Raw genomic sequence first — 27,364 nt, 5'->3', positions numbered from 1 at the left:
ACCGTGCCAGGAAGGGAACGGTGAGTGCCAGGGCCATGCTCTGCCTTCCCCTGCTGCGACAGCCACCAGCATCACCCGCGGGGTGCACACCGGTGTTACACCCCCACCCCGGGGGCTGACCCCAAAGCAGAGACCGGCTCCTGCCAAGCCATCCCACGCTGGCTGGCCGCTCCTGCCGGCGCCGAGCGTGCTGGCTCAGGCTTGCCTTTGCTGAGCAGGATTTAAATACCGCAACGCGCTTCAGAACTCACCCCACCTCCGACAGAGACGGAAAGTAAGTGCTCTGTGCAGAGAAAGTTTTCCTCTTTCTTTCTCTTCCCCTCTCTCCGGCTTTTCTGTTTTGGATGGCATCCAGCTTGGCCTGGCATGGAAACCCCCGGCTGTTTTTTGTGTGCGTGCAGAGCGGGGAAGGATGAAGGGAGAGGGACTGTGAAAAGATGGGAGGAGGAGGGGAAAACACTCCGGGATTTCATCTCCTTTCCCCAGCTCCCTGCTGTCCTGTGAAAGCCGGAGCCAGCCAGCGGCACGGGACTGCACGCCAAGAAGGATCTCAGCATCCAGGAATGGTGCGGGGGTGTGGGTGTGTGTGAGTGCCCACCCATGAGCCTGCGAGCCCACGGCGGCGGATGGTGGGGGCTGGCGGGCCCGCTTCCAAGCGGGTTTTCCAGGGACAGCTGGAGCTGCCGGCAGGGTCAGGATGTGACATCACTGACCGGAGAAAAACCCTCGGCCCCCGGTTTCTCTAACGAAACCCCCGTGAGCGCTGGAGCGAGGCAGTTCTCCCTGCTGCTGCTGCTGCGATCCCCGAACTGCCAGCAGTCCCGAAAGAGAGCCTGGCTTGGACTTTTATCTTTTTAACATTTTTTTTTTTCCTTTTCCCCGAATAAGAGCAGAAAGTGCAGCGGAGGGATTTGAGACTGGAAGCCGCCGTGCCGGGGGATGAGGTGAGTCCTGGGGATGTAAAAAGCCAGCGCCGCACCGCTGAGGATGCTCCTGGGGTGCTTTTAAGCACGAGATGGGCAAGACCTGGGTTGGCAGTAGCCTGGGAAAGAGCAATTTTTCACCCAGGCGGGCCATGGACGCCTGCAGAAGGCTCTTCCCCTTCCTCTGGGGTGTCCCAGCTCAGCTGCCAGTGTGTAAATACCAGGGAGCCTGTTTGGGGATGCTGGGCAGGGGTCCATGCAAATGGCCGGCAGAGAAAGGGGGACAGGCAGGGGAAGGGGGACAGGCAGGGGAAGGCAGCACACGCGCTTCCCGAACGGGACAGCCCCGGCGGCAGCTTTGCCGGTGTCGGAGGGAGGGTGGAAAGTTGTGGGTGGAGAAACTGGGTGAGAGCAAGCAGTGGAGATGGGTTTTCAGCAGCTGGCTTATCTCCTCTCTTCTTCCCTGAGCTTGCAGGCCTGGAGCTCCCGGTGTTTGGAATTACGGCTCTGACAGCAGAGTAATCACCCTTGGGACTGAATCGGAGCTGTTGGACACCACTGAGGCCATTGGACACTTCCTTGCAGGGCTCGCAGCAAGTTACTGGTAGCAGCAGTGAGATCTCAGCCCCCGGGAATGAGGTACCCCAAAAAGCCCCCAGCCCCAGTGGGTATCACGCCTAAAATGAGAGGGACATGCTGCCTCTATCCTGGAGAGATGGTGCTTTGCCCTTCTGCTTGGAGGTGTCTTGTGTGACTCGGGAAGAACTTTTTTGGTGCCTTTGGGCCAGAGAGCTGCTGTTCTGCCAGTGGTGTGGCAGGGAAGCAGGGCAAGGAGCAGGACAGAGCAGGGGGACAGTGGGGACAGCTGTGGGGTGGGTGTCAGCGGTCCCGTTCCTGGAAGCCATTCAGGTCCGTTTTTCACGAGCTGGGGATTTCCAAGCACCATGTGAGTTAGGGGAAGCACCAGCACAGCTTCCCACTTGCAGCTGTCCCCAGCTGGAGTGCGGGGGTCTGAGTCTGCTCTGCTCCAGGGATTTGTGCTCATGGATGCTCTCATGGGTCTCTGCGGCACCAGGGGAGTTTGCACAAGGAGGGTTTGGCAGCAGGGAGATGCTGCTGAGAGCCCAGGGCTTCTCTGAAGCTCCCCCGGCCCGTGTGCTGGGCCTTGATCCCCCTCCTTGCATCTTGTCTTGGCTCATTTCCTGGAATTTTCTATCGTTTGGGTTATATTTGGGATCAGCAGCCAATAACCCCGTTTCTCACGGACAGCCCAGCTGGGCCTTGGCTCCAGCGGGAAGCACAGAGAGAGTGGGGCCAATGCCCCAGCACTCTGCTCCCCAGCATCCTCCTTCTGCAGCCCTCCCTTCCTTAGACAGTTACAAGGCTGGAAAGGCTGGAAAAGAGGGAATGCGCTCCCTTCCCTGGAAGCACCATTAGCCCACAGTCCCTCCCTGGGTCAGGGCTGCAGTGGCTGCAGTTCAAGGGTTGCTTGGGAGAAGCAGCCTCGGTCTTTGGGGCATGAGTCCCAAGAAGTAGCTCTGGTTGCAGAGATGCTCTAGGACAGGCTGAAGGACCAAACTGCATCTGGACTTCTTTGGGGCTTGAAGGGAAACTAAGAGGGCTGCTTGCTGCTGACTCCTCAGCCAGGCAGTGGGGCTTCCTAGAGCAGTGAAAAGCCAGCTGGGGCCAGCAGGTTTCTGGGCAGACTGTCCATCTGGAGGCTGTCTGTCTGTCTGTCTGTCTGTCTCCGGGCTCTGGCACATGGTGGCCGAGCTGACGCTGTCCTGCTCCTCCATCTGCGATGGGGCTGGGAAGGGAATCCCGTAAAGCAGAGAAGCAGTAGATACGTGAGTGCCCCAAAGGCAAGGTCCCCCAGGGAAGCCCGAGGGGAAGTGCAGAGCCGGTGGTAATTAACTTACACTTTGCTCTAAGGCGCCTGGAGCTGGACAGGGCTGTGCTCTGCCTCCTTGGCCTCTTCCCAAGGCGTGGGAGCTGGAGTCTCCCTGCAGGCTGCCCACAGCGCTGGACCCCTCGTTGTGCTCCCCAGTGGTCGCACTGCCCACGAGGGTTGGAGCGTGCTGCTAATGCTGCAGCTTCCAGGCAGATGCTCCTGCAAGCATGGCACTGTCTCAGGATGGGTCCAGGGAGGATGCACTTGGCACTGGAGCCATGGGAGGTACTGGTGTTGGAGCTTTCCTCTCTCCTTACCCTTCACGGTCATTAGTGCTTCCCAGGGACACTTGCAAAGCACTTTTCCCCCTGAAGCCTTTGCTTTTGCAGCCCTAAATACAAAGGGAGCCTGGGGAGGGAGAGAAGTTTTGAAACTGGGGACACCGAGGCAGGGAGCCAGGGATCATCACTGTGACCATCCTCCAGCAGTCTGGCAGTGCATCTGTCTGATCCTTCCTGCTGGGTTTCTGACCAAAGCTTATTTGGGGCCAAAACCAGAGGTTTTCTTTGGTGACCTTGCCCCCACGCCTGCAGCACTGGGGGGAGGAACCCCTCTCCCACAGCTCTGCCTGCTCTCCCCTTTTGTTTTGTAGTTTCTAAAGAGACCTTTCAGAGTTGTTTTTAATTTGCAACAAAGCCATCGCCTTGATGTGTTCCTCTGTGGTTTTCAAATGATAAGAAAGAAAGAAAGAAAGAAAGCTAGTTTAGATAAAAAACAAAACCAACCCTCAAATCTGAAATTAGCGGCTCAGTCTGACCCTGAACTTGCATCCCGCTCATTCAGTTAATTTCCTTTCGTCTCTGGACTTGCCAGCGATCTAGGACATCAGTTTTTCACGTGTCTGTGCCTGCTACCTCCCCAGCAGCGGCTCTGCCTTGTCCTTGCACAGCTTAACCCTGTGCTCGTTTGGTTCTTGCTAAACCCCACTGAGTTTTGATTCTGCTGCTGCTTTTAAAACCAGCAGGACTGCAGCCAGCAGCAAAAACAGGGGCAGGACTGAAGCCCAGCAGCCTTCATGGGCAGGGATGGGATTTTGTGGCCGCTCAGCTGGGTTTGTAGCCAAGCTCCTCAAAGCCAAGGCTATTTTTGGAGTGTGGATGGGGTTAAGCACTAAGGATGCCATGGCGTGGATGTCCCATGGGAAATGGCAGTCTCTTTCCTCCCAGAAGCTTCGCTCATCCTCTTCCAACCATCCTCTGTGGGGACACAGGGTGACAGCAGGGAAAGTCTCCAGCTCCACCTACTTCACCCCTTGTCCACTCCCAAGCATAGGATGAGGTTTGATTTGGGGGTTTGCAGATACTTCAGAAAGGGATTTGTGGACCCCTGGAGTGCCAGCACCACCCCGTGATGGGAACTGTGGCGTGGGGAAGGGGATTTGCAGCCATTGCCAAGGTTCCTCTTGGAAAAGCTTTGATTTTGGATGTGGGAACTGAAGGCAGAGACCTGCAGGCTGCTGCTGCGGCGCTGGCCCAGGCCCTGCCCACGCCGGCTGGGGCGGGATCTGTATGGTCATGTTGTAGGAAGCTGCTGTCTAAGCTTGTTGGATGGCAGCTCACCCTTAGGATTTCCCAAAACAGGCAGTGTGAGTAGCGATTAGGACTTGGACGGGTCTCCTGCCCCACCCCAAGCCCCAGTGGACCACAGCATGATTTCCAGGAACACAACAGCTCTGAACATCAGACTCAGCTGATGTTGGAAGATCTCCCATTTTCCGTCTCTTTACATGGATCTGCCCCAAATACTTGGTCAGTGATGGAAGAGCACCGGTCGGGTCGGATGCATAAAGGTGGAAACTGGGAAAATCCGATTTTGCATTGGCTGAGGCCCTTTTCCACCAGTTAGACTCAGGATGTGTCCGGGTCCATTCAGAGAGGATTTTGCTTTTCTTCCCAGAAAACAGGTGGGTGCTGAGTCTCTGCCTGAGGGGAATTTGAGGCATTGGTGTCTTTGCAAAGCCTGTTTGCTCCGAGCTGGTGCATCCCATCTCAGCGCCCCAGCTCCAAGGGCCAGAGCTGGGATTTCATGTCCTGGTCCTGGCCACCACTGCTCCCATCCTTCCCTCTACATCAATCTCTCTGGGCACTGAAAGCTCTGGAGTGAGACAGAGAACAAATCTCTTCTTTGGCTCAGTGCCTCTCTCTGCTTCTTCAGGTCATAAATCCCAGGATGTATTTTTGGCTTTGTATTAAATGTAATTTCTGGAGAACATTTTTCTCCAGTAAAGATTAACAAGGCCTTTTAATAACTTGATGATTTGGTAGTGGTGATGACGAGGATCTTGAAAGGAAAACTGCTGCCTGGGGAGCAGAGAGGCTGCAGTGCCATGCTGGCATCCTGCAGGCTCAGGGACAGGTCAGCTCCCAGCACTTGGGCAGCAATGGGTTTTAGTCCCCATTCCCACTCTAACAGAGGCATGGTAGGAAAACATCTGGCAGATGTTTAGCGGTTTTGTTGCTCTTTTTTTTTGTTCTGATGGTGCTGAACCACGAAGTGCATTCCCACCTGCCTGATGAGTGAGAGCAGCTTGCAGGGTAACACAGACACCCAGCTGTGGATGATGCAGGGATGCAGTTGTAGATGAGTTACAGGTCTGGCTTCAGCAGATGAGGTGTTTATTTCCCAGTCGGTGTCTCAATATTTGCAGAGGACTTGCAGTGTGAGGCACTCAAAGAGAACTGATTTCACTGCTGTCAGCCCCTGCAAGTGACATGTTTGATGGGTTGTCATCTGCCAGGGTGGCTGCTCATCACCCTGGAGCAACCCAGTCTCTGCATGGAAGAGTCTGCAAACAGCAGCAGCTCCTGAAGCAGAGCAGATGGAGCCGAGGCCAGCAGGAATGGTGACACAGAGAAATGTCTGTTGGCATGACTTCCCTTGTTGAAATTCCAGGGAAACCTGGCTCCAGGGCCAGGCACTGCTCAGCCCCATCATTCCTACTTTGCACTACAGGCAAAGCCTGCTGAGTGCCTCATCCTGAGGGTATCCCAGCACTTCCTACATTACTAGATTAGGATCCCTGTTGCAGTAGTTATATATCAATATATATGTATGCATACATATTTTTGAAAGTGTTACGTGTTAGCAAACTCCCCAGAAGGCTTTTTTTAGAGGTGCTATCAACAGGATGTGCTTGAATATGTGGAATCCAGGAAGTCCTGGATAAGGGCTTTTCTTTACAGCCTCACTGTGCCCAGAGACCCCTGGCCTCCCATGGGATCCATAAGGACTGCTGTAGCACATTCCCTAGAGACAGATAGGAGTCATGACATCATGCTGGCTTCATTGGCTGGCATTTTGGAGAGATTGTGCTCTTTTTTTGAAGCTCTTTGCCATGGGTGGAGCCAGTTGCTTGGAGCAGGGCAAGAAAAAAGCATCCAAGAAAAATCCCCCTGAGGCAATACATGAGGGTGACAGGGATGTGGCCATTAAAGTCGAACCCAGCCACATGAGATGGGGAAGGTCTGCCAATACCCTGGTTTTGAAGCCATACTGCATAACACTGTGTGATGGCTGTGACCCTCTCCATGGGGCAGAAAGCACCTAAAACCACACATTTTCGGGACTGAGTTTAGAAAACAGAGTATAAATAGAAGATTTTGGCTAAAGTTGTCTTTTAATGATGAAGGTTCATCCAAGGTTTGCAACATTCCCTCCTGCTGTGACTTTGGGTCAGTCACTTCCCTTTTCCATAAATATTTTCCTTCCTTTTTCTTAACTGCTTCTCCATCTCCTCCCATCAGGGGGAGGCTGTTGGAGGACTTTCTCTTCCCTAAGCCTCAGCAAAGCATTTAGCACAAGGAGGCCTTGGTCTCACATTAACATCACTGGCGATTAGTGCAGGTAACGAAATGCACAATTCCAGCCTGTCCAGGACAGCCTGGGACGGATGGGACTTCCACTGGATTTGAGAGAGGAAAAGGAAAATACTTCAGCCCTCATCTGTGCTGCTAATCTTGGGCAGGAAGGGGTGAGCTCAGCACTTTGCTGAGCTCTGGAGTCACCCAGAGCATCAGCTCCACCACCCCAAGGGCTGCCGTGTGCATTGTGTGCATGCCTGGAGAGCTGGCGGCATCCTGGCAATGTTGTTCTGCTGTGCTGGGCTGCGTTTCCCTTCTTCGGATGTGGGTTTTGTTCTTTTGGACAAACACACCGGGCAGAACAACAAAAATAATCCCCCCCTTTCCCACTGATCCTGGCTCTGGGGCTGTGTGAACCAGCAGCCAGCTGCAGTCGCAGCGTGGTCCCCGGGGCGTCGCCTGCCAGCCACTGCTGCAGGGTCAGGGGTTATTTGTACTGAGAAGTCCCTGGGAAAAAGATGCTTCCTCTTTGCCAGAAAGGGAGAAGGCCACCAGGGTGGGACTGCCTGGGCTGGTGAACTCTGCTGATATCACGGCTCTCACTTTATTGCAGTAGCTTTTACCTCCAGGTAAAAGCCTGGAGGGAAGAGGATGGCTGGAGCCTGGTGAGATCCTGAGGTGCTCAGGAGGGAGCAAGGGCTCTGTCTGCCATCAAGCCTTGCGTGGGGCACACGTGGCAGGGCTCACCCTCTCCAGTGCCAGGAGCTGCTCTGTGAGGTGGCAGCAGCTGCTCCAGCTCACCTTGGTGGGTGTGGAGGGGCCAGAAGCTCACTCCAAATCTCTGTCCCCATGTCCTGTCAGAGCAGTGGGGTCAGCCAGCATTCTGGTGGGAAGCCCTGCACATGCAGCTGTCTTCATGTGTGACTGAAATGTGTCTCTTTCTCCTCGCAGAAGCCTCCACCTCTGAAGACCCCAGCCTTGGGTTTCATGTCGCTCTGAGCCTCTGCCCTCACCCTGTCTGGCCCTGCCCGCAATGGCCCTGTGTCTCAAGCAAGTCTTCAACAAAGACAAAACGTTCCGTCCCCGAAAGAAGTTTGAGCCGGGCACGCAGCGCTTTGAGCTGTACAAGAAAGCCCAGGCCTCGCTCAAGTCCGGGCTGGACCTGAAGGCAGTGGTGCAGCTCCCTCCTGGCGAGAGCATCAATGACTGGATCGCCGTGCACGTGGTGGACTTCTTCAACCGCATCAACCTCATCTACGGCACCATGTCGGAATACTGCACGGAGAGGAGCTGCCCCATCATGTCCGGGGGGCTCAAGTACGAGTACAGGTGGCAGGATGACAGCAAGTACAAGAAGCCGACCAAACTGTCGGCTCCACAGTACATGTGCATGCTGATGGACTGGATCGAGATGCTCATTAACAACGAGGACATCTTCCCCACCAGGATAGGTGAGTGTGCTCTGGTTCCCTGCAGGAAGGCTGGGTTGTAACTGGTGCAGGTTCCCAAACTGCTGGTGCACCTCAGTGCTGGTATTTGATGAACTTTGCAATTCCAAGTATTGTGGCCTTTCCCGTTCCAGGTGTTCCTCGGTGTCTGTCCCACACCCTTTTGCTGCAAACTGAATTTGGGATTTCTCATCCTGCTACTAGGGGATGTGGAACACAATGTTCTCCTTTTCTGGGCTTGAACTTATTCTGTGTTTGTGAGAAATAAAGGCTGGTAGGTCCTTAGCTTCCTTGCCTTTCCTCAAGAAGTTGAGCTGCAGAGCTGGTTAGAGGTGGTCATCACATGCCTGCTCTTCTCTCAGCTGATCAACTCAATTTCTTTCTGGTTTTCCATGTAGGTTCATGGTCCCAAGGTCCAACCCTTGTCCAATCTTGCTGCTTCACTCCTCAGATGCTTTCCATCTCACCCCTGATAATACATCACATCTTGCTATGTAGCTGAGGCACCGCTTGAGCAGAGATGCCCATCCCCAGGATGTGGCCTTTCCACTGCCAAGGCCCAGGGTGTGTAATACACCTCTTCAAAATGTTTGGCCTTAGTAGCTTGCAGCTACTGCCAAAGGCAACAGAGCTTGCAAACTAACCCCTCTGCTGCTGACCTGCAATGCTCAGCAGCTGCCAAGGCTGATATTAGCTGCTACTTGGCTGGTTTTTTGTCATTTGGGGAGATGTGTTCAAGGGTTGGAGCTGATGTGGCTTCCAGAATCTCAGGTCGTGCCTTGGAGTGGTTGTTTTTCAGATGGAATATGAAGCTACTTGAAAGTGAAAAAGGATTTAAGGGGTTTGGGGGGAAAAAGGCATAGCTTTGCGAGTCTGCTTGACCTTTTTTGTTTGCCAAGGAGACAGAGCTGTATGAAATCAGTGCAGCTTATGATCAAGATTTTCATTAATGTGCTGGGAAACATTGAAGGAACTGTTCTGTGTGGGATTGCTGGCATTACTCACTGTTGTAGCCCCATTTGGCTGTGCTGTACATGTAGCTGTGTGTCTTTTAAAGGAAAGTCTCTGGCCCTTGGAGTCTGAGAGGGGTCGTGGGTCTCTGGAAGCAAGAGGGGAGGCAGTGCCTGCAGCCTGGTTGTGCCAAACTATTTTGGCTTTGGGATGGAGTGACCCCCCCAGACCACTGATCTCATCTGGCTGCTCTGGCTTTGCCTGGAGTTTGGGTGGGACAACTCCCTGAAACCAAGACCTGCAGGCACTCCATGCCTTCTTCCCCTCGATGGTAGTCTGGGGCAGGCAGGGAGGGTAGCACAGTGCCAGATCCTCATGCTGGAGGACAGGCAGGATGCCTTTGGGGAGTGTGTGATGTGGCTTGTCCCCAAGGAAAAGATCTGCATGCCATTAAAAGCAGAGGCACAGCTGTGGATTTACTCTGTTTTCCCTCCAGACAGAAAGGAGAGTGTCCAGATCCAATTCCATGCTTTCAGGTGGGATTTAGCATGTGATGCTGCTTGACACTGCTCTGGGGAGTGAAGGTGTACAGGGAGTCTTAACTCTGCAGAAAGCAGGCAGCCATGGGGGGGGGACACTGCAGCACCCTCTGCTCTCCCACATCTCTCTCTGAGGTACAAAAGCCTAATACAGTCATGGCCCTGGTGGTTTTCAACTCATTTCTGGCACTTCCCCCTCTGAATTGGAGCACATCCTGATGTGGGTAGGGATGCCTCTGTTTTCCACTTCTCCTTTCATTTCAGTGTGGGGGCAGTTCTGGGTGAGATCCAGGCTGACTGTAGGTGAACATGGGTCAAAACCATTTTTTTTCCCTTCCAAGGCTGTTCCTGGCATTCCTTTTCCAAGCCCCTTTGTTGTGGGGACCCTTGAATGACTTCAGTCCCCGTGTCAGCATGTCTTGGTGGTTTTGGCCTCACACATGTGAAAGGGAGCTCAGGCTGAGGTTGCACTCTAAAACACATGAAACGCTGCTGGGGGAGCCAGGGGGAGGAGGGAGCTGGTGGCACTTTGTCATCAGTGTGTCCCCGATTATCTGCCTTTCACTGGCCTGTCTTGTTCTGTGGGTAATTGCTTGGCAGCTCTGGCATTTCAGAAGATGGAGTGTTTGGCTGAAGGGAAATGCACTGGATGACAGAGGAGGCTGGGCAGGATGTGGGGCTCAGGGACAGTGGCCAGGGTGACCAAACGGAGGTGCTTAACCACTCTCCTAAAGAGCAAGCCCTTGGGAAAAGACCCAGGGCAAGGGGAATAAGGCACTGAGAGGATACAGAGGAGATGTGAGCTGTTTTAAGGAGGAGAAAGGAGCTTGATGAGGTGATGAGGGGAAATTACAAATGTCATGCTTTGGAGTTGTGGTGAGACTCTTGGATGTTAGCAGCAGAGATGGGATTTAGCATGAAGGTTTGTTTCACTCCTGCTTGTGCTGGGGAGGTCCCTGGGCACAGCTGCCCACCACCTCAGCGGGTGTTTCGTGAGCTTTATGCATCTCAGCTTTCCCTCCTGGCCCCTTTTTGCCATGTGCAGTAAAGCTGCCCCAGAACAAAGATTTCCCTGGCTAAGGCCACCTGACCGCAGACAAAACAGACTTTTCTCTTTCCTAAATTTGTTTTTCTTAGACACAGCAAGTGTTCCCCAAACTCACAAACATTGTCTGAGGCTAACCTCAGCATCCTCCTCCATCCAAGAGCTACACAACCTGAAGCAGCACATGATTCAGCAGGGCTTGCTCGTAGGCTCCTGACAGTTGAGAGGCATCTCATGGGTCAGAGGGGGAAAATGGTTCACCCCAGGGTGAGAGGCTTAGCTGGAAATGAGCAGAGATGGTTCACTGGCTTGTGGGCTCACAGGGTCCTTAGGCATCACAGGGGAGGCCTTGGCTGGGGTAAATGGTCACAGCTCCAGTGACCAGAGCAGAGCTGGGCTGATTTGTACATTAAAGCATCTGCTCCTTCAGTACATGTCAGAGGTGGGAGGGGAGCAGACTGACAAACACCTTTGGTTTAGCCAATCTTTGTGATGCAGAGCTCCTTCCAGCTCTGCAGTGAGGCCAGAGGGACAGCTGGCATCCGACATGGCAGGAAGGGAGCCCGACACCGGCAGACAGTTTGTGACTGTTAACCAGCAGGACCACAGCCCTTGGATGGCACCAGTGGAAAATCCCAATGGTGATTATTAACAGGTCTGGGGGGGCTGCCACGCCCCCTGCACAGCAAGGGTTGGGGGAGATACTGTGTCTTCCCCATGCCCAGGGAAATCCACCTCCAGGGCTCCATCCCACTGTCTAATCCTTTCTCTGGAGTGGGAACCTGTTTGTCAGCCAGTTAGGATGACACAAATCCCTCCATGGGGTGAGCTATGCCAACCTGATGGCTATAAATCTACAGAAGCAGCAGCTTTCCCAGACAACCCATATCATTTTGTGTGTGCTAGTGCTTTGTTTCCACTCTTCCAACCAATGTAGCGTTCCTGAAAAACACATTTAAAAGGAGAGCAAGCATTTTTCCCATGCAGGGAGATGAATAAATGATTCTACAGGTGTACTTTCACCAGCTGGTAAAACTATATCAGTAGATTTATTCAGCGAGTGGCTGCATGAACAAATTATCACCTGGAAAATATCATCTCCTCCCAGTAATCGTTCTGCCCTGTGGTGCCTGGTCTTAGAGAGCTGCTGCTGGGCAGTGCTGTGCTGAGGAGAAGGTTGGCTGGATGGGGTTTCCAGGGCCCGTGGCTGTGTCTGCACTGGTCAGCCCAGCATCAGGCTGCTGGTTGCACAGGGCCAGGTGTCCTCTCTCAGCACCATCGTGGCTGCTGAAACCTCCCCGTTGTTAAACGAGTGCAGACGCAGGGTTTGGAGCAGTCCCAGCGCTGGAAACACCCCGCACTCTCTGCCAGATTTGCCTGTGGCTCGACAGAGAGCACTGGCCACAGGAGGTTTTGTAACAGTTCTTGGAAAGCTTTTCAAAACTCAAGCCTGTCATTCAAGCATAGTCCCAAAACAATTATAAAAACCAGAGAAAACCTGGTGCGAAATTATCCGATACTTTCTCGCCATAACAACAGGAGAAGAATGTTCAGAATTCAGCTAATTATTGGTGTTCTCTCAGCTGGCTCTTTTTTACATAATTCGGGGGTTTTTTTCCCTGTTTTTTTTCTTCCAAAATTAATACCACACCAGCTTGCAGCTGCCATCATGCCATTAGTTTTAAACAGGGCTTTAAAGACTTATTTTTAGGAAAAATGAATCACCGAACACCACGGTGGCCAAAATGAAATTGAGAAATAACAACAACAATTCATCACGAAGTTCACTGAATTACTGCATTTGAAGAGGAAAAAAAATACAATTGCCAAGAAGCAAAATAGCTTCCCAGCACTGATTCACCATGAAAAATTTAAATTGGCTGGTGAATGAGTGTCAAGCATAGGAGATGGCAGGAAGGATCCAGGAGGAAGGATCCAGGACCCATTGGCAGTCCCTTACTGTAACTTTGTTACTTCTTATTTTCATTTCCTTTCTACACATGGTTTCCTTATGTTTTGAAGCAATCAGCACAGAGTGGGGAAAACAGATTCCTTGGAGCTTTAAATCGTATCTTGGGATTTTCAAGCAAAACGTCCAAGACAAACTAAAGGTGCCAATTCATTTCAGGGCTGTGAGTCACTCTGCTTGGAGTGAAATTGTACCTGCTGTACTTACAGCTTTTGCCTTGGCTTGGAGCAGGGGTAAAGTTCTCCCTTTTCCTCTGCTGTGGATGGTTGCTCTGCTCCCACTCCTGCTGGGACTGGCTGTCTCTGCTCTGGGACAGGTGATGCTCCCAGATGCAGGCTGGTCTGTGTGCTACCTGTGATCACAGATGGAAGAGAAGAGCTGACCTTGTGTATAAATCTTTTTCCAGGCATTTGAGCAAGCTCACACTGCATCCTGTGGTCCCCTGCTCATCACTCACAGAACCACAGAATCATTAAGTTTGGAAAAGACCTCTAAGATCATTGAGTCCAGCACTAAAACATATCCACAAGTCCCATATCCACACGACTTTGGGACACTCCCAGGGATGGTGATTCCGCCACTTCCCTGGGCAGTCTCTTCCAATGCCTGACCACCCTTCCAGTGAAGAGATTTTTTCTAACGTCTAAACTAAACTTCATGCAAGAAGGGTCAGAGGGTGGCTACTGCCTGCCAGACTGTGAGGTTGTTGTTGCTTTCTCTGAGGTTGCTGGATGGTGAGCAACAGGGAATTAAATGTAAAGGTAATTTCAATGCTTTTAAATCAGCCCAGGTGGGTTTGGTGGTGTTCTGCTGTCCCCATGGGGAAGTTAGAATGGGATGAACTAGGATGGTGTTTATTGGTCCCTGCAGGTGTGTAGGACTGGGGACGGCCAAGCAAACCCAAGCAGCATCACCCTGTTGAGGTGGTTTGTCAAAGCTTGGGGCTCCATCCTGGCTTTCCCCTGGCCTGCTGTATTTCTGCTAAGAGGACATCTCAGCCATGCAGGGTCTGTCCACTAGCCTCATCCCTCTGTCTCATCCATCTGCTACTGTCCCTGGTTTGTGCCATGATGTGCCACGTTCGAGATGGAGCAAGTCCCCTAAGCAAGGGCCACCACTGCCCCACTCTCAAATGCCATTTATTGGTGCATTGGCCACTGATGGGGTCTCTCTGTGCTGGCCATAAGGCTGATCTGCCTGGCCCAGCCCGGCAGGGAGGTGGGAGCCCTGAGGGGAGCAGCTGCCCCCCTCCATGCGTGGGGAATGCTCCCCATCGCTCCACACTCGCTGTGGCAGTGACCCCTCCCAGCAGCCAGAACAGCTCTGGTGGGAAGCGCAGCGAGCTGGGCTGCTCGGCGTAGAGCTGAACACCTGCAAGGGCAGGACAGGCCAGAGATCCCTGTCCCACGGCCTTCCCCTGGCTGGGACGTGCTGGCTGCAGTGTGTGCTTGGTTCCAGGGAGGAGGCACAGCCTGCCCCGGCTGGGTCCCCTCACGTGCTGGAGAGGATGTCACATGTGTTGTCTGCTGGACATCCGCTGCACCAGCAGCACTGACCCGGGGCAAGCCGGATTTATGCCGGATCCTTCTGCTGCTCTCAGATGCAGCCTTTACTGCAGAGCCCTTTTCTTTCAGCTCTGGGCAAGGAGATGGGGAATGCTCCCCACCAGCATGGCCAGTGCCTGCTGGGGCTGCTGTGGGTTGCTTTCCAAGTCACTGGAGATCAGCATCGAGGCACCACTGCTGGCAGAGGCAATCTGCATATCAGATATCCGCCCTGCTTCCTTCCCGAGGGGAAGTGCTTTGATCAGCTGGCACAGAGCCCTGTGCCAGATGCAGGGTCCAGTCAAGCGTCTCTAGCCTGTATCGAGGGTGCTGGAACAGGAGACAGACACGGCTGCAGCACAGGGGGAGGAAGCAGGACCCTGCTGTGCCTCCCTGGGCAGGTGTGCAAGTGAGAGTGTTGCAGGGAGAAAGAGTCAGAGCCGGATCCGAGTGATCCCTGGTCCCCAAGGACCATAGTGAGGGGTGTGTCCTGACATGGGACCTGTAGAAATTCATTAGTGACAGGCAGCCACCACTACAGCCTGGCCATGTCTGGAGGGGACGGCCACACACTGACACCTGGTGATGGACACAAAGACGGGCAGCTCAGCTTCAGCTCCCCGGGGCTTCCGATGTTCCTGGTTCACGTTAAACACAGGGGTCGAGTAGTCCAGAAGTGTGCTTGGAGGTCCTGGCAGCCTGATGGTATCTTTCCACACGTCATTAAGCATAGGAGTTCAGGAGTCCCGTGGTCGCTGATGACCATGAGATTTTAATTAGATAACTTTTCAAGATTCTTTGTAACTCAAACTATTCTTTGATTCTGTGGTTTATGCTAAACCTCTGTTCCCTGATGCCAAAGCTACTTTTGGGAACTCAGAATGTAGCTGGAGGTGTCTCCCCTCTAGGCCTCTCAGCTGCCAGCATGTCCATGAGGACTTGCTGGTGACAGATGTATAAGAAAAGAGAATTTCTGGCTAACCTCAGGACAAAAGCCGTGGAAAGCCACTTGTCACCATCTGCCATGTCTGGAGGTGGCTCATCTGACAGCAGGATCTGCACCATAGATGCTGTCAGCCCTGAGACACTGGATCTGTTTGATCTGCTGTTCACACTCTGATCTTATTTCCTTCTCAGCTCAGGACTGGGTTGTGGATTGCTGCTTTCCTTCACTATCACTCTTTGCAGTTTTGCAATACATTCCTCGTGATGATCAGGTCTGATTTCTCCCTCACTGCCTGCTTTGACCAGGAAGACAGTTGGTGACTGGGACGTGTGACAAACTGGAGGCAGCAAATGCATTTGTGCCTGCTCCTGGGCACTTGCTGAGATCCCAGCTGCTCTCCTCTGGTCCCAGGGAAATGTCAGGCTGTCCAGAACAGTAGATATTCCCCAGCCACAGCCCAGAAATGTGCATTCAGCAGAAATTATTTGCTGTGATGAGCTTCATTAAAAAAAGTGTTCTTGACCAGTTCTTCAAAGCTGGTCTGCAGGGGCCACCCTAATGGCATGTCTGAGTCCCCGGCTGGGTGATTCCAGCTTTGATTTGCTCAGCAAATCCTCAGTCAGCACAGGAGGCTCAAATGAAGCCATTGTAAAGCTCCTGACTGCAGGGGAACTCGGAGATCTCTCTGATCCCTGCCTGTGTCAGACTAGCAGGCAAGGAGAGCTCTGTAGCCAAGGGTGCTGGGCAGAAGCGGATTTCCAGTCACATCTCTAAGGTGTTGGCATAGGGACAGCCTGGTTGTACTTTGCCAGATGTGAACACCTTTTCTGGAAAGTTCTAATGGGATCTGTCAGAGCTGGCAGTGAAACAGGTCATGCTGAGGTCCCTGCTGCAGAACAGCCCTGGGGCTGCGGTGTGCTCATGGTTATGCAGAGCAGTAGCCACGAATCAGTCTCAAAACCACCTTTCTGTGTGACGCTGAGCCAAGATCTGTGTCCTTCTCTAAGTCGTGGCTGGGACATCCAAATGTGGCATGAGCACAGATGCTTCAGCCCTGCCTGCTGCTCCAACACTGTGCATGCAGGGAAGGGAGACTGGGCTGTGCTCAGGGTGACTCTGCTTTACACCAAAATAATTTTCTTTTATGAGTTCCAAACCCAAAACCTGCCCAAGCCTGGCGATTGAAAACAGGCTCCACACGTGATGTCGGAAGGACGGAACATTTGCGTTTGCCACCCACGGAGGAGAGGGGCTCGGCACTGCTGCTGGGAAACAAAACTGCCAGGAGCCTTTGGGAAAAAACAGTTTTAATTGCCTAGCAAGGCTGATGAGAAAGATTAAAAGATAAAATTACCATTTGAAATTTTTTAGCTAAGAGATTTGCTGATGCTTTCCCGGGTGCAAAATGTGTGAGCTGGCCATGGTTGAGCAGAGTTTGTTTGGAAGGATTTTCAAGAGGTTATGTGCTGCATTAATAAGAAGCTCAGGGAGGAGGCTGGTACAACCGTGGGAAGGGAGGTTTTTATTTTGTTCTTTGTGTATTTGCATTGAATTGCTCTGGGGAGAGGAAGAAGCTTCAGGAAAACAAATATCAGTTGTTTCATTCTCCTCCTCACTAAAAAGAAGCAACAACCAAAAAGTTTAGTGTTTCAAAGCCATGTTTCCTTTAGAGATTTACCCCAAGGTTGCTGGCAGTGATGGTATCACGCCCTGAGATTTTCACTGTGATAGTGGCATATTTTAACAAGGATGGAAATATCCCACTCTGTGTCCTTGTGTGGAACCAAGCTGGAAGTATAGAGCCAGGTGTGGTGGGTCCCATCCTGTGAGGACATCTCAGGCTCATACAGGCACAATGAAATTACAACCCAAAGATCATTAAGATGGGCGGTTTTCTTCCTGATTTAATGCGGCATTTTATTGAAATAAGGATCAGGAAAAAGGGAGCAACCCCATCCATTTCTGTTGATGCATCAGGAGTGATGTTTGAGGGTGCGAAGAGGAAGGAAAACAGTATGAGCTGTGCTTTTGGGTTCAGAGGAAGGTATCTTTTCTGCTGGGAGATGGTTTGGCTTTGTTCATGGACCTGGGTAAATACAATTCAACTTCTGCTGTGCCTGCACAGGCTTGTAGGGAAAAGGCAGGCAGAGAGAGCAGAAGGATCTTCTGCCAGATTGCTCTGGATTGAGCTAGATGTTGAGAGTTGTGGCCTCCTCAAATGGATGAGAAATTTTGTCTTCTAGGGCAACCCTCCAAATCCTAAGCCCATGCCTGTGTGTCATGTGTTAGCATAGCTCCAGAAGTGATTCTCTTGCAAAGAGGTGCTTACAGCTTCCTCTATGACCTGACAGAACCGATCAACTGGCTAGTTTGAATACTGACAACTTTTTAAGCCACTTAAAGAGCTTGACACACCTCTGTGGTCCACATGTAAGAATGAACAAACCCCGGGAAAGCTCTCTCTTGCTTCTGGCCTTGGGACAGGTAACTGGGGGGGGGGCCCGTGCAGCCCAGCAGGGCCGGGCTGGGACACAGCCACCCTGGAGCCATGTGGCCCTGTTCCACCCCTGGCCCCCGTCAGCCCTGCTCTGTGCAGGCAGCCCCCACAGCCCTGCTCCGTCTGAGACCGCTGCCCCAATGTCCAGCAAAGATCCTGTGACCAACAGCAATAAGCAAACTCCAGCTGTGGGGCCGGGTGAGATTAACCCTTTTTTAGTGCTGTAAGTTTCCTCCAGAAGAGATGAAGCCTGCAGACACTAATCCTCTTCCGAGTCTGAGGAAGAGGGAAGGTGAAGAAAACACCATAGAGACACCAAAGTCAGTTAAGAAGGAAGAGCTGAAACCCTGAGGGAGGAGAAAGAGGAGATGCTTAGAAGCTGAAATTCTGTTGTAAAGCTATGGTGGTGATAGACTATGATATATCAGTACCCCTTGTAATTTCATGAAAGCATGGGGGGGTGGAGCGTTCAAATCGCAATTGTGAGCAAAAGTATCTGTGCTGAAACAAGCAAATGACTGTAATTGTGAGCAAAAGTACCTGTGCTGAAATAAGCAAAGGCTGAAGCAGCTGTAATTTGATGAGAAGTTTGAACAGGAAGAGATGGAAGTGATGAGGACTCTTGCTCCAAATCAGAAGGAGAAGACCTCTGTTCCTAGAGATGAAGATGCTCCCAGAGATAGGTGAAGAGAACCTTTGTTTCTGAACAGCTCATCCTTAAAATGGTACCCCGGTAGCTCAAGATTGAACCCTCGAAAGCAGTTGTGGGGAAAGCTGTAAGTCAGGGGAAGGGACTCTCACATGTGAGCAGAGAACCAACCCGGGCAGCTGTCTTGTTGTGACATTGAAGCCATGAGAGAACTTCTTGTGGAGATGTCTCCATAGCATGAGCAAGAGAAACTCCTTTCCCTAAGTGAACTGAAAAGGTAATTGTAGAAGTGGTAAACAGACTGAACATCTCAAGGGTTGTCTTTTTATATTGTCAGTGGGAGAAAGGAGAAAGGTAAGGGGAGGAGAAGTGTTTTGAAGGTGTGGTCTGATTTTTTTTCCTTCCTTTTAGGTCTGTTAATAAACTTCTTTATATTCTTTTAAGTTTTGTGCCTGCTTTGCTTTCTCCTAATTCTTATCTCACAGAAGGTAAATAAGTAAGTGATGAGTATTTTGGACCAAACCACTACACTGTGTGAAATTGCTAGTTGGGCAATGAGGGAATATGTGGGAAGAGCTCGATGACACACTGCTCCAGTGTCACTCTTGGCATTAGCCAAGGGTGTCCTTCCATGTCATCTGTGACTGCCTGTCAAGAATAACAGAGGCATTTAAATGCTAACTGGATTTTTTTGGAAACATTCAAATGGCTTCCAATTTGCTTCTGCTTTGCAGGTGTTCCCTTCCCCAAGCAGTTCCAGCAAGTTTGCACCAAGATCCTCACCCGCCTCTTCCGTGTCTTTGTCCATGTCTACATCCACCACTTTGACAGCATCATCAACATGGGTGCTGAGGCTCACGTCAACACCTGCTACAAGCACTTTTACTACTTCATCAGGGAGTTCAGCCTCATTGACCACCGGGAGCTGGAGCCTTTGGTAAGGATGGCCACGGGTGGGGAGGCGGAGGGTGAGACTGGCATGGGCTGGACACAGCACTCAGGTTGGGGCTGGATTCTAAGCAGTGCTGACCCTCTCTGGACTCTTTTGGCCACCCTACCTCAGACACACAGTCATGTTTTCTGTCCTGGGACTGCCAGCCTTAGTGGTCTAAGAGAGAAATTCCCAGCAGCACCAAGGAAACCATTGACCCTTTCTTTACCTTTGCCTCTGCTGTCATGTCTGTGAATCCCTCTTCAGTACCCTCGGGGCCTCCACAGGGTGGTGTCCCCTTACTGACTTGGTAGCTCTAATGCAATTTCCACATCAAAGTGTTTCCAGCCAGTTCTGCCCACATGGCTTTCAGGAGTCAGATTTGAGCCAAAGTCTCCTCTCCACAGTTTTTCTTTTAGCATTCCCTGCTTGAGATCTTAGTGTGAATTACACTGAGGCTTCAGGAAAGGCCAGCCCTGATAGGCCACACAGCTTCAGACAACAGCTATCAAGGCCACGCTGGAGAGGCCTCACTGGAGCTCCCAGTTTCCCAACAGCCTTCCTTAGGAAGCAATTAGCCAGGCAGAAGGTGACAGTCCTTGAGAACAGCAGGATTGGTGGGAAGCAGAGGCCAGACAGCCCAGGACACATAAACTAGAAAATACACAGTAAGTTTTGTAAGAGAAGCAAGTTTGTCACAGACGAGGTTGAGTGTAGTCTGACCTATGGAGGACATGTTGCAGTGGGGAGAAGAATTAGTAGGAAACCCAGTAGTCTGCATGCTGTGGTAAGGGCTGTGTTGAAGAAAAGGCCATATCCAGCAGCAGAGAGTCAGAGAAGACCAAGAGGATATCCAAGAAGAGTCCCAGCTGCTTGCTTAGAATCTGGAGGTGGGGGAGATGCCCCTGCGCCTAAGTGCTAAGCACTTTACTCCTCTGCTTTCATTTGTCTTAGTTTGCTGCTTGTCTGCTCTAATCATGATTTTGGGGGATGGAGAGATGATGATCTAATCAGGGGAGACTTGAATGACAGCAGTATCAACTTTAATTATTTTGTAGAATTCAATTGTGACATATATTATCACAATGGCCCTCAGCTCCTGAAAATGGCAGCTCAGCATCAGTGTGTCCTCCATCAGTGTTCCTCATGACAAACTTCTTCAGCATGGCTGTACAGTCCATGAAAGTGTCATCCCCTTGGACTGCTGCTTGCTCACGTCAATAATTAACACCTGGTAGCCAAAGCAGAGGCTGACATTGCTAAATGGGCTTTCAATGCCAGTGACTCACATGCAGCATGAGATGATTGATGGGTCTGCATAAATCTCAGGTGAACAGATTCTTTCCATGTGATGCAACCACTGTTAAACTACAAGGAAATGAGACACATTTGCCCTTGGTCTATCTGTGTCTCATTGCCTGCCATCCAAGCCTCAAGCAGACCCAACTACAGGGTTGAGAGGAAGGACCAGGGAGGAGGAAGGGCCTCCTTCCCTCAGGCAGTGAGTTGCTTTAGGTGTATATGAGAGTGTCCTGCAACCAGGCTGCCTCATGAGCCCAGACCACTGTCCTAACTTTGCATTTAGTTAGTCCCCATGAATCCCATGACAGACTTCTAAGCTTTCCTCTGGCTGAATCTCCCTTTGCTGCTTCAATTTCCTTTTTGTCAAGCTTCTGTGGGATGTGATTTCTTAGCAGCAGATCTTGGGAGCTGAGAATGAGATCCTTTGTACGGCAGAACTAGCAAAAGGCAGTGATTCACTCTCTCAGTAAATCAAGGAACATGGGGGCAGAGAGAAGCCATGCACTTGCTTCCTTGATGAGGGCGGCTCGTGGTGCTGGGCTGCAGCACTGGCAGGGGTCCAGCTGCTTATGCACTAAGGCAGAGCTGTGGGGATTTCCTGAATGTGAGGAATGCCTCGGACATTTGGGGCCGGTCTGAGGAGCTCACTGGTGACTTACCAGCCCACTAGTCACTGCAATCCCTCCTGTTCATGGCTGCTTTTGTGCCTGGTGTTGTGCTGGTGGGGTGGGCTCAATGCTGTTGCAAGAGGATGTTCACAGTCCTCTCACCCTCTTCCTTCCAAGATGTTGCAAACATTTCCTGTTTGCAATGTGATTTTGTGGCAAAGCATCAACTTGTCATTTGATGGCCAGGTTCTGCACTTGAGTGATTTTGCATGTTACTCCTGCAGGAAAACCCTCTCTTTGCCACTGTCCCTGATGGATTTGAAAAACAAAGTTCTCAGCACTGAAGATCAGAGGTTGCTGCTTCTGTCTCCCTTGGTTTTATAACGAAAGGGACTTTTACAGGGTTATTAAAGGGTCATCCTCTTTTCCTAGTTCTTCTTTTTTTCAGAGTAGCATTTTTCATTCTCCATGGACCAGTTCTACTTCCAGTCTATTTTAGGAGTAGATTTTAATGTGCAAACCTTCCTCTAGGGTGCATGAGGGGACCCATGGGCACACACAGATTCACAAGCCACAAACCTTATGAGCCAGAATCACACTTTCCTCACTGCAGGATTTAGAAGATATTAGTTGAGCTTTCTAAGGCAAGGACAAATACCATCTTCCACCAGTTGAAAGCTGGACACCTTCCTAATGTAGCTGGCATGATGCCATTCTGGCTGAAGAAAAGTCTGTCATCCTAAACAGAGCTTGGTCTCACTGGAAGTTTCCTGTGGCCTCTGTTATTAGCACTCATTTGCATTGCAGTGCGACTGTGGGATCCCTTGCTGAAACCACAGGTCCTCTGTGTGAGCTGTGGTCAGCTCCTGAAGCAAGAACTGGGAGCAGCTCCATGTCCCATCTCCCAAGGCAGCTGCAAAGAGAGGCTCTGAGAGTGGCATCGCCTTGTCTGGCTGCTCTGCGGCTGAGCCAGGAGCGGGACCTTCATCTTTCAACATCTCAGCCAAAGCTCTTTCCTTGGACTGCTCTCAAGGCTAGGGCACAGCCAGAATAACCTTGTGCCACAGAGACTGGGGAGAGTGCCAGCATGGAGCTGCTGAGGCAGCTGAGTTCCCAGGAGGGCTGCCATGGGAAATAGAAAAAGGCTTCCTGAGACTCCCACAATTGCTTCCCTGGGTTGGTTTTGGACACCTCCCAAACTGCCTGACACGCCATGCTACTCAAACCTGTCTTTTGCACTTACTGTTCCTTTCTTTTCTCTCCCCCTTCAATGCAGAAAGAAATGACAGAACGAATTTGCCACTGAAGTCTTCTGGCCGGCGAACTCAGCTGGCTCACTCAGAGTCTGGTGGGACAAGACACCCGGCGGTGGAAGACCTCTTCCCAAGGACTTGCTCTGGGCATTCCAACTCACTGACCTATGAACACTGCAGAAGAGCCTCTTCAGGCCAGGGCTGAATCCTAAGTTTTCCAAGAATCTCTGGACAGATTTTTCTTCTTTTAATAGTTCCCAATCTGTGTTGTATGGTTCCTGTTTTAGAAAGCCACTGACTTACTGGAGAATGAGGCAAGGCTGGTTTACTTTTGCACATTCTGATTTCTAAGACTCGATCCCATGTCTGACGTCAAATTTTCAGAGACCTTCCCTCTTGTTTTGTCCTCAGCTGTAGTGTTCTCCAAATATTTTATTAGCAATTCCTGCCCTTGAGCAGGTCTGGCCTTGGCTACCAAGTAGTGCCTGTTACCTTTCCCACCCATGCAGTGGGTTTGTGATAACACCTGAGATCAACTCTGCAAAGCTGGTGGCATTTCATCCCACTGCCTTCACGTGCCTAGTTGTTGATGTGCTGTTTTTAACCATGAGCTATGAATGTCTCCTTCTGCCCTAATTCATGCTTTACCAAAGGGACCATTTTTCCCTTCAGGGGATTTTTCACATTTGGAAGAGGGGACTTGATGATGTTCTAAGATGCATCCAACACTGCTTGGACTAATGGCAAGGTGGCCCCATGACCGAGGAGGTGAACGAGGTCACTATTCAGTGTGATCAGCACAGTCTACCTTAGAAAGTCTCAGAAGATGGTGAAAAGAAATGGTTGCCAGAAAACAACATTTTCAACATGTCAGCATTTCCTGATGTGTTGTCTTGGCTCAAGATGGGCAGATGCTGGCTGTAGAAATTGTTGGTTTTCCATCACCCAACCTTACAGCAGGTGAAGAAGGACTCATAAGAGCCATCTCCTCTACTCTGTTCTTGAGGTCCACTTCCAATCCAGTATTATTCTGTGATTCTTAAACCTTTTTGACCATCTGCAAGCATACTATTGCTACCTGGTCTGTGCCACTACTCTCCTGAAAGGTATAATGTCTCAAAATTTCCTCCCCCTCTGCTTGCAGTGCCTGATAATTAGTATTGTGTTCCCTGTGCCATTTTAATTTGGACAAAAATATTTTTATTTTTCCTTTTTTACTCTTTTGAGGGAGTGAAAATCAATTTGTCTGAGCCACAGAATTGTTATGTTTGTGTTTCCTGCTCTTTTTCTAGGAAAGTTTTCTGTATCTGACACAGATACTATTTATAGTCTGGGGTTTGCCCACTTTTGGGTTAGGGAGGGGATGTGGCTAGAAAATGTAAATGTTTAGGCCAACATTAAAGTGCACAAGTGAATTTTTAGTGCTCAAAGCACTTGTTTTGTTGTGAAAATCTATTTTTTTTTTAAATCTTGTATACCAGATGTATATTTTTACATGGAAATAAAACAGAGCAAAATGGACATAAAACCACCCGATACATCATTCCAATACTCTCTGTGTAAAATAATCAAAGTCCAGACATACTTGCTCTGTTACTAATTAAAGAAACATTAATAAGCTTGGTGTACTTCATTCTTCCCTGATTCATCTGTATTAAGACAGGCCCAATGAACAAGGATAGAAGAGTGGTTTTCCCCTGAGAGCTGCAGAACTGATGGATCCCGATGCCATGCTGAGACCTCAGCTTGCATCTCGGAGAGCGGCTTACGAAGGCCAGCGTTGCTGGTCCGCATCCTCCCCCTGCAGGCTTTCCACCAGAATTCCCCCTGAAGGCATTTTCCCAGCAATTCATGGTGGTGAGCTTTACTCATTATTTTTTGCAAAGGCGTGTAGGTCCTGGGATCTGTGTTCCTGCCTCTTCTCATAAATCAGAACCACAGGCACAAATTGTTTGTGGAGCAGAGGAAGGAGTTGACAACAGGTCTGTCAAGAAACTTCTTTCCAGCTACTTTTGAGGAGTGAAGCCTGGCTGAACACAGTGCACAGCACCCTCTGGGAGCTGGGAAGATTGGGAATTATGGGGAAGCTGCCCCAACAGGGGGGTCTAAAGATTTCAACCCTGCTGCTTTGAGAGTGCTTCCTGTTTATCTCCTCCACACCATGGATCTCCTATAGATTCCTGTGGAACAGAAAACACAATTTTTGAAAGATCAACTCACAGGCTTACCTCAAGCACCAATTTACAAAGAATTTCAAACGTCTTGGGGTTTGGTTTTTTTTCATGTCTCTCCCTTTTTAATCTAGTTTACCCAAGGAAATAAAGCTCATGACTGTGCTGTGACAATTCTCTTTATTAATTCTTGAAGCAGTTTAGAAAGGAGACAGGGAGATCATTCACTGGCAGAAAGGTCTTTCTGTTTCTCTCCAAGACACTGAGCTATTCCCCAGGTCCTCATCCGAGTGCCTCCCAGCCTGAAGACTTTCATGCCTGAGATACTTATGAAGCAGAAAGTGCTGAAATAAGTTTCTGAGTCAGACTTCTCCTTTTAGGAGGCTCAAGTGTGTCTGTGAGGCTCCAACATCCCCAGAGCTTCAACAAACATCCCCGAGCAATTTGAACGCAGACAGGAATCCTGGGTTACATTAAATATGCGCATATCAATTGGTAGCCCCAGCTCCTCCAGTGACTCATCTGCTCAGCTGCCTGCCAGGTGCTTGGGACTCATTTGTCCCTATGCAGAATTCCTTGGTTCTTCTGATAAAGGGCAGATGTGCTACTGCCAGGATTTTGTTTTTCGTCTCTGCAGCCAGCATTTCCTTTGGGACTGAACAAAAGGCTGTGGTGCTGGTCACCAGGTCACATAGAGGCTGGCATGGGACTGACTGTGCTAGGCAATATCTGCAGACACTGAGGAATTTAGGAATACATTTGGATGGGAAAAAAAGGACTTTGTGGAACGTAATGGCTGCTGTCCCAGTGCCACAGGGATGTGACATGGAGAGGGCTCAGTGAAGTGCTTGGGCTCAGTGAAGCAAGGTGCCTTTGGCCAGGCATAGGCAGGGATCAAGGCTGACCTACCCTGGCAGAAGCCCCACTGGCAGCCCAGTGGGGTTAGGACATGGAGTGGTGGTGGAGGGTTTGCTGTTCTGAGTGGCAGCTCCTGGATTTAAACCTGCCCAAGCTAGGGCTGGACAGCTGTCGATAAATGCTCACAAAAACCATGACACGATCTGGGCTGAGATATTCTTCCTCTCCTGGTAAAAGTTTGTAAAATGTAAGAGAAGGCTTGGGAAGAGCAAAAAAGGAGACAATTAGAATATGTTGTTTCCAAGGGTTCAAAATCTGTCCATGCTGGAAGATGACCATGAATCCACTCAGGATCAGAACGGGATGAGATGGGTTAGTAACACTAGGTAAGGTTAATACCACTTATAACACTGACAATTCTTTGTTCACTCTTTTGGAACTGAGCTAACATGACTCAAAAGACTTTCACAACTAGCAACAAGAGTGTTTCTCTTGAACGTGTGCAACTTTTACTTTCTGAGGAGCGATGGCTTTGTTAACACAGCCTGGTCAGCCAGGTTCCCTCATGCAGGTCAGAGAAGGACAAATGACTCACAAATGTCAAGAAAACCCCAAAGCAAGAGTGGAGCATTCAGGTGCCTTTTGTAAAGAGACCCTGAAATGCCATGTCTGCATGGAGAACAGAGCACCATGAGGTCTTTCACACAACAGAATTTCTTGCTGTAGAGGTGGCTATGAGGGAAACAAAAGCATGGTCTGCCTGCAAATTTCTTGAAGATTTCAGTGGAACACAACCCATTCATCTCTAATGAGGCACTTTACGTTATGCACTGGGGATTCCAGGTGATGCCATCTGCTACTGACGCCCACAGGGCAGGACTCACTGCCTGTGTAGGCACTCAGTGCTGGCCACACTTTGACTGCCCCATCGTGTCTGGTCTCTCCCAATGCCTGAGCTCACCCAACCTTTCACCCATCCAGGCTGGCTCACCAATGGGGCCAGCCACGGGTTTCTCAGCAGCAACAAGGATAACAAGGATAGCACTGTTCAGGCAATACCCATTGGACACTAAGTGAGTACAGCAGCTCCACAACTGCTGCTTTTAAATGTATTTGGCACTTGTTCTCCCACATCATGTATGTTGTGGAAAACTTGAAGGAATTTTGGGACTTTGTAGGAATCCTGGATTGTAGGGCTTTTCTAACAGAGCAGCTGAGTCCAGGTACTGTCTGTTTGACACAGGTTACTCCATATTTAGCAAGTGGTGGAATGCATTTAACAATCTGCTGCCAGGAAAAATAATCGTGAGGAAAGAGGATGCAAATTTTCAGGATTCTTCAACGTGTACAACTCTTCAGCCTGTGTTAGAAGGTGAGGCTTCACTGCCACTTGGGTAATCCTGCAGCAGCAATCTGCTGGGTATTACTGCTTTCTGATGCAAAAACAAATACCTAAATAGATCAGGAATATGAGATGAAACTGGGATTTTGCATTTGAAAATGTCACCACTCAGAGAGAAAATCATCTTCCCACTTCTGTTTCCAGCAGTGACAACAGTGTTCTCCCCAAGACACCCTTTTTGTGCTATGACTTACAAATTCCTTAAAGCTCACAGACACTTTTATATTACACTGTCTTGTAACAAGCCCACAGCAATAGGAGGATTAAAGAAGCTCCTTCTCCTGCAAAACCTCAAAAAAGAAGACTCTGAGAGCCTCCCTGTTTGGTGCCGATCACTCGTACAGCAGCATGTCTCATGTCTGAGGAACCCCTTGGCTAGGATGAAGTTATCAACCCTCACTTATCAAATGGACTTTCTGGACTGTTGGTCATCCCTGGCCCCAAGACTTTTATCTATGTACAAATACTGCCTAAACCTCTGGGCAGGTCAGAGAGATGTGGCATGTACAGTGTCATGGGATAAAACTGCAGCCTCCAAAAAATTGGCCAAAGACGTTTTTACTCATCTGGGTAATAT

At 50.3% G+C, this 27,364-nt stretch overlaps 1 protein-coding gene across 5 annotated transcripts; it reads left to right on the top strand.

Annotated features, from left to right (window-relative positions):
* Nucleotides 1-22,509, top strand: MOB3C (MOB kinase activator 3C). Of its 5 annotated transcripts, none has more exons than XM_048312695.1 (6): nt 1-274; nt 889-944; nt 1,399-1,562; nt 7,626-8,125; nt 18,997-19,199; nt 22,380-22,509. In XM_048312695.1, the coding sequence occupies exons 4-6, from the start codon at nt 7,708-7,710 to the stop codon at nt 22,407-22,409; spliced, it is 651 nt and encodes a 216-aa protein (XP_048168652.1). In that variant the 5' UTR covers nt 1-274; nt 889-944; nt 1,399-1,562; nt 7,626-7,707; the 3' UTR covers nt 22,410-22,509. The 5 variants fall into 5 exon arrangements, with proteins under 5 accessions (XP_048168652.1, XP_048168656.1, XP_048168653.1 ...); XM_048312699.1 differs by having other exon boundaries at nt 1,392-1,562; XM_048312696.1 differs by lacking the exon at nt 1-274 and adding an exon at nt 356-391 and having other exon boundaries at nt 894-944.
* Nucleotides 22,510-27,364: the final 4,855 nt, after the last annotated feature.

This window comes from Corvus hawaiiensis, chromosome 9 (assembly GCF_020740725.1).
Source record: "Corvus hawaiiensis isolate bCorHaw1 chromosome 9, bCorHaw1.pri.cur, whole genome shotgun sequence".
Taxonomy (NCBI): Eukaryota; Metazoa; Chordata; class Aves; order Passeriformes; family Corvidae; genus Corvus; species Corvus hawaiiensis.
Note: the sequence above shows the minus strand (reverse complement) of the source record. Positions and strands in the feature narration are given on the sequence as shown.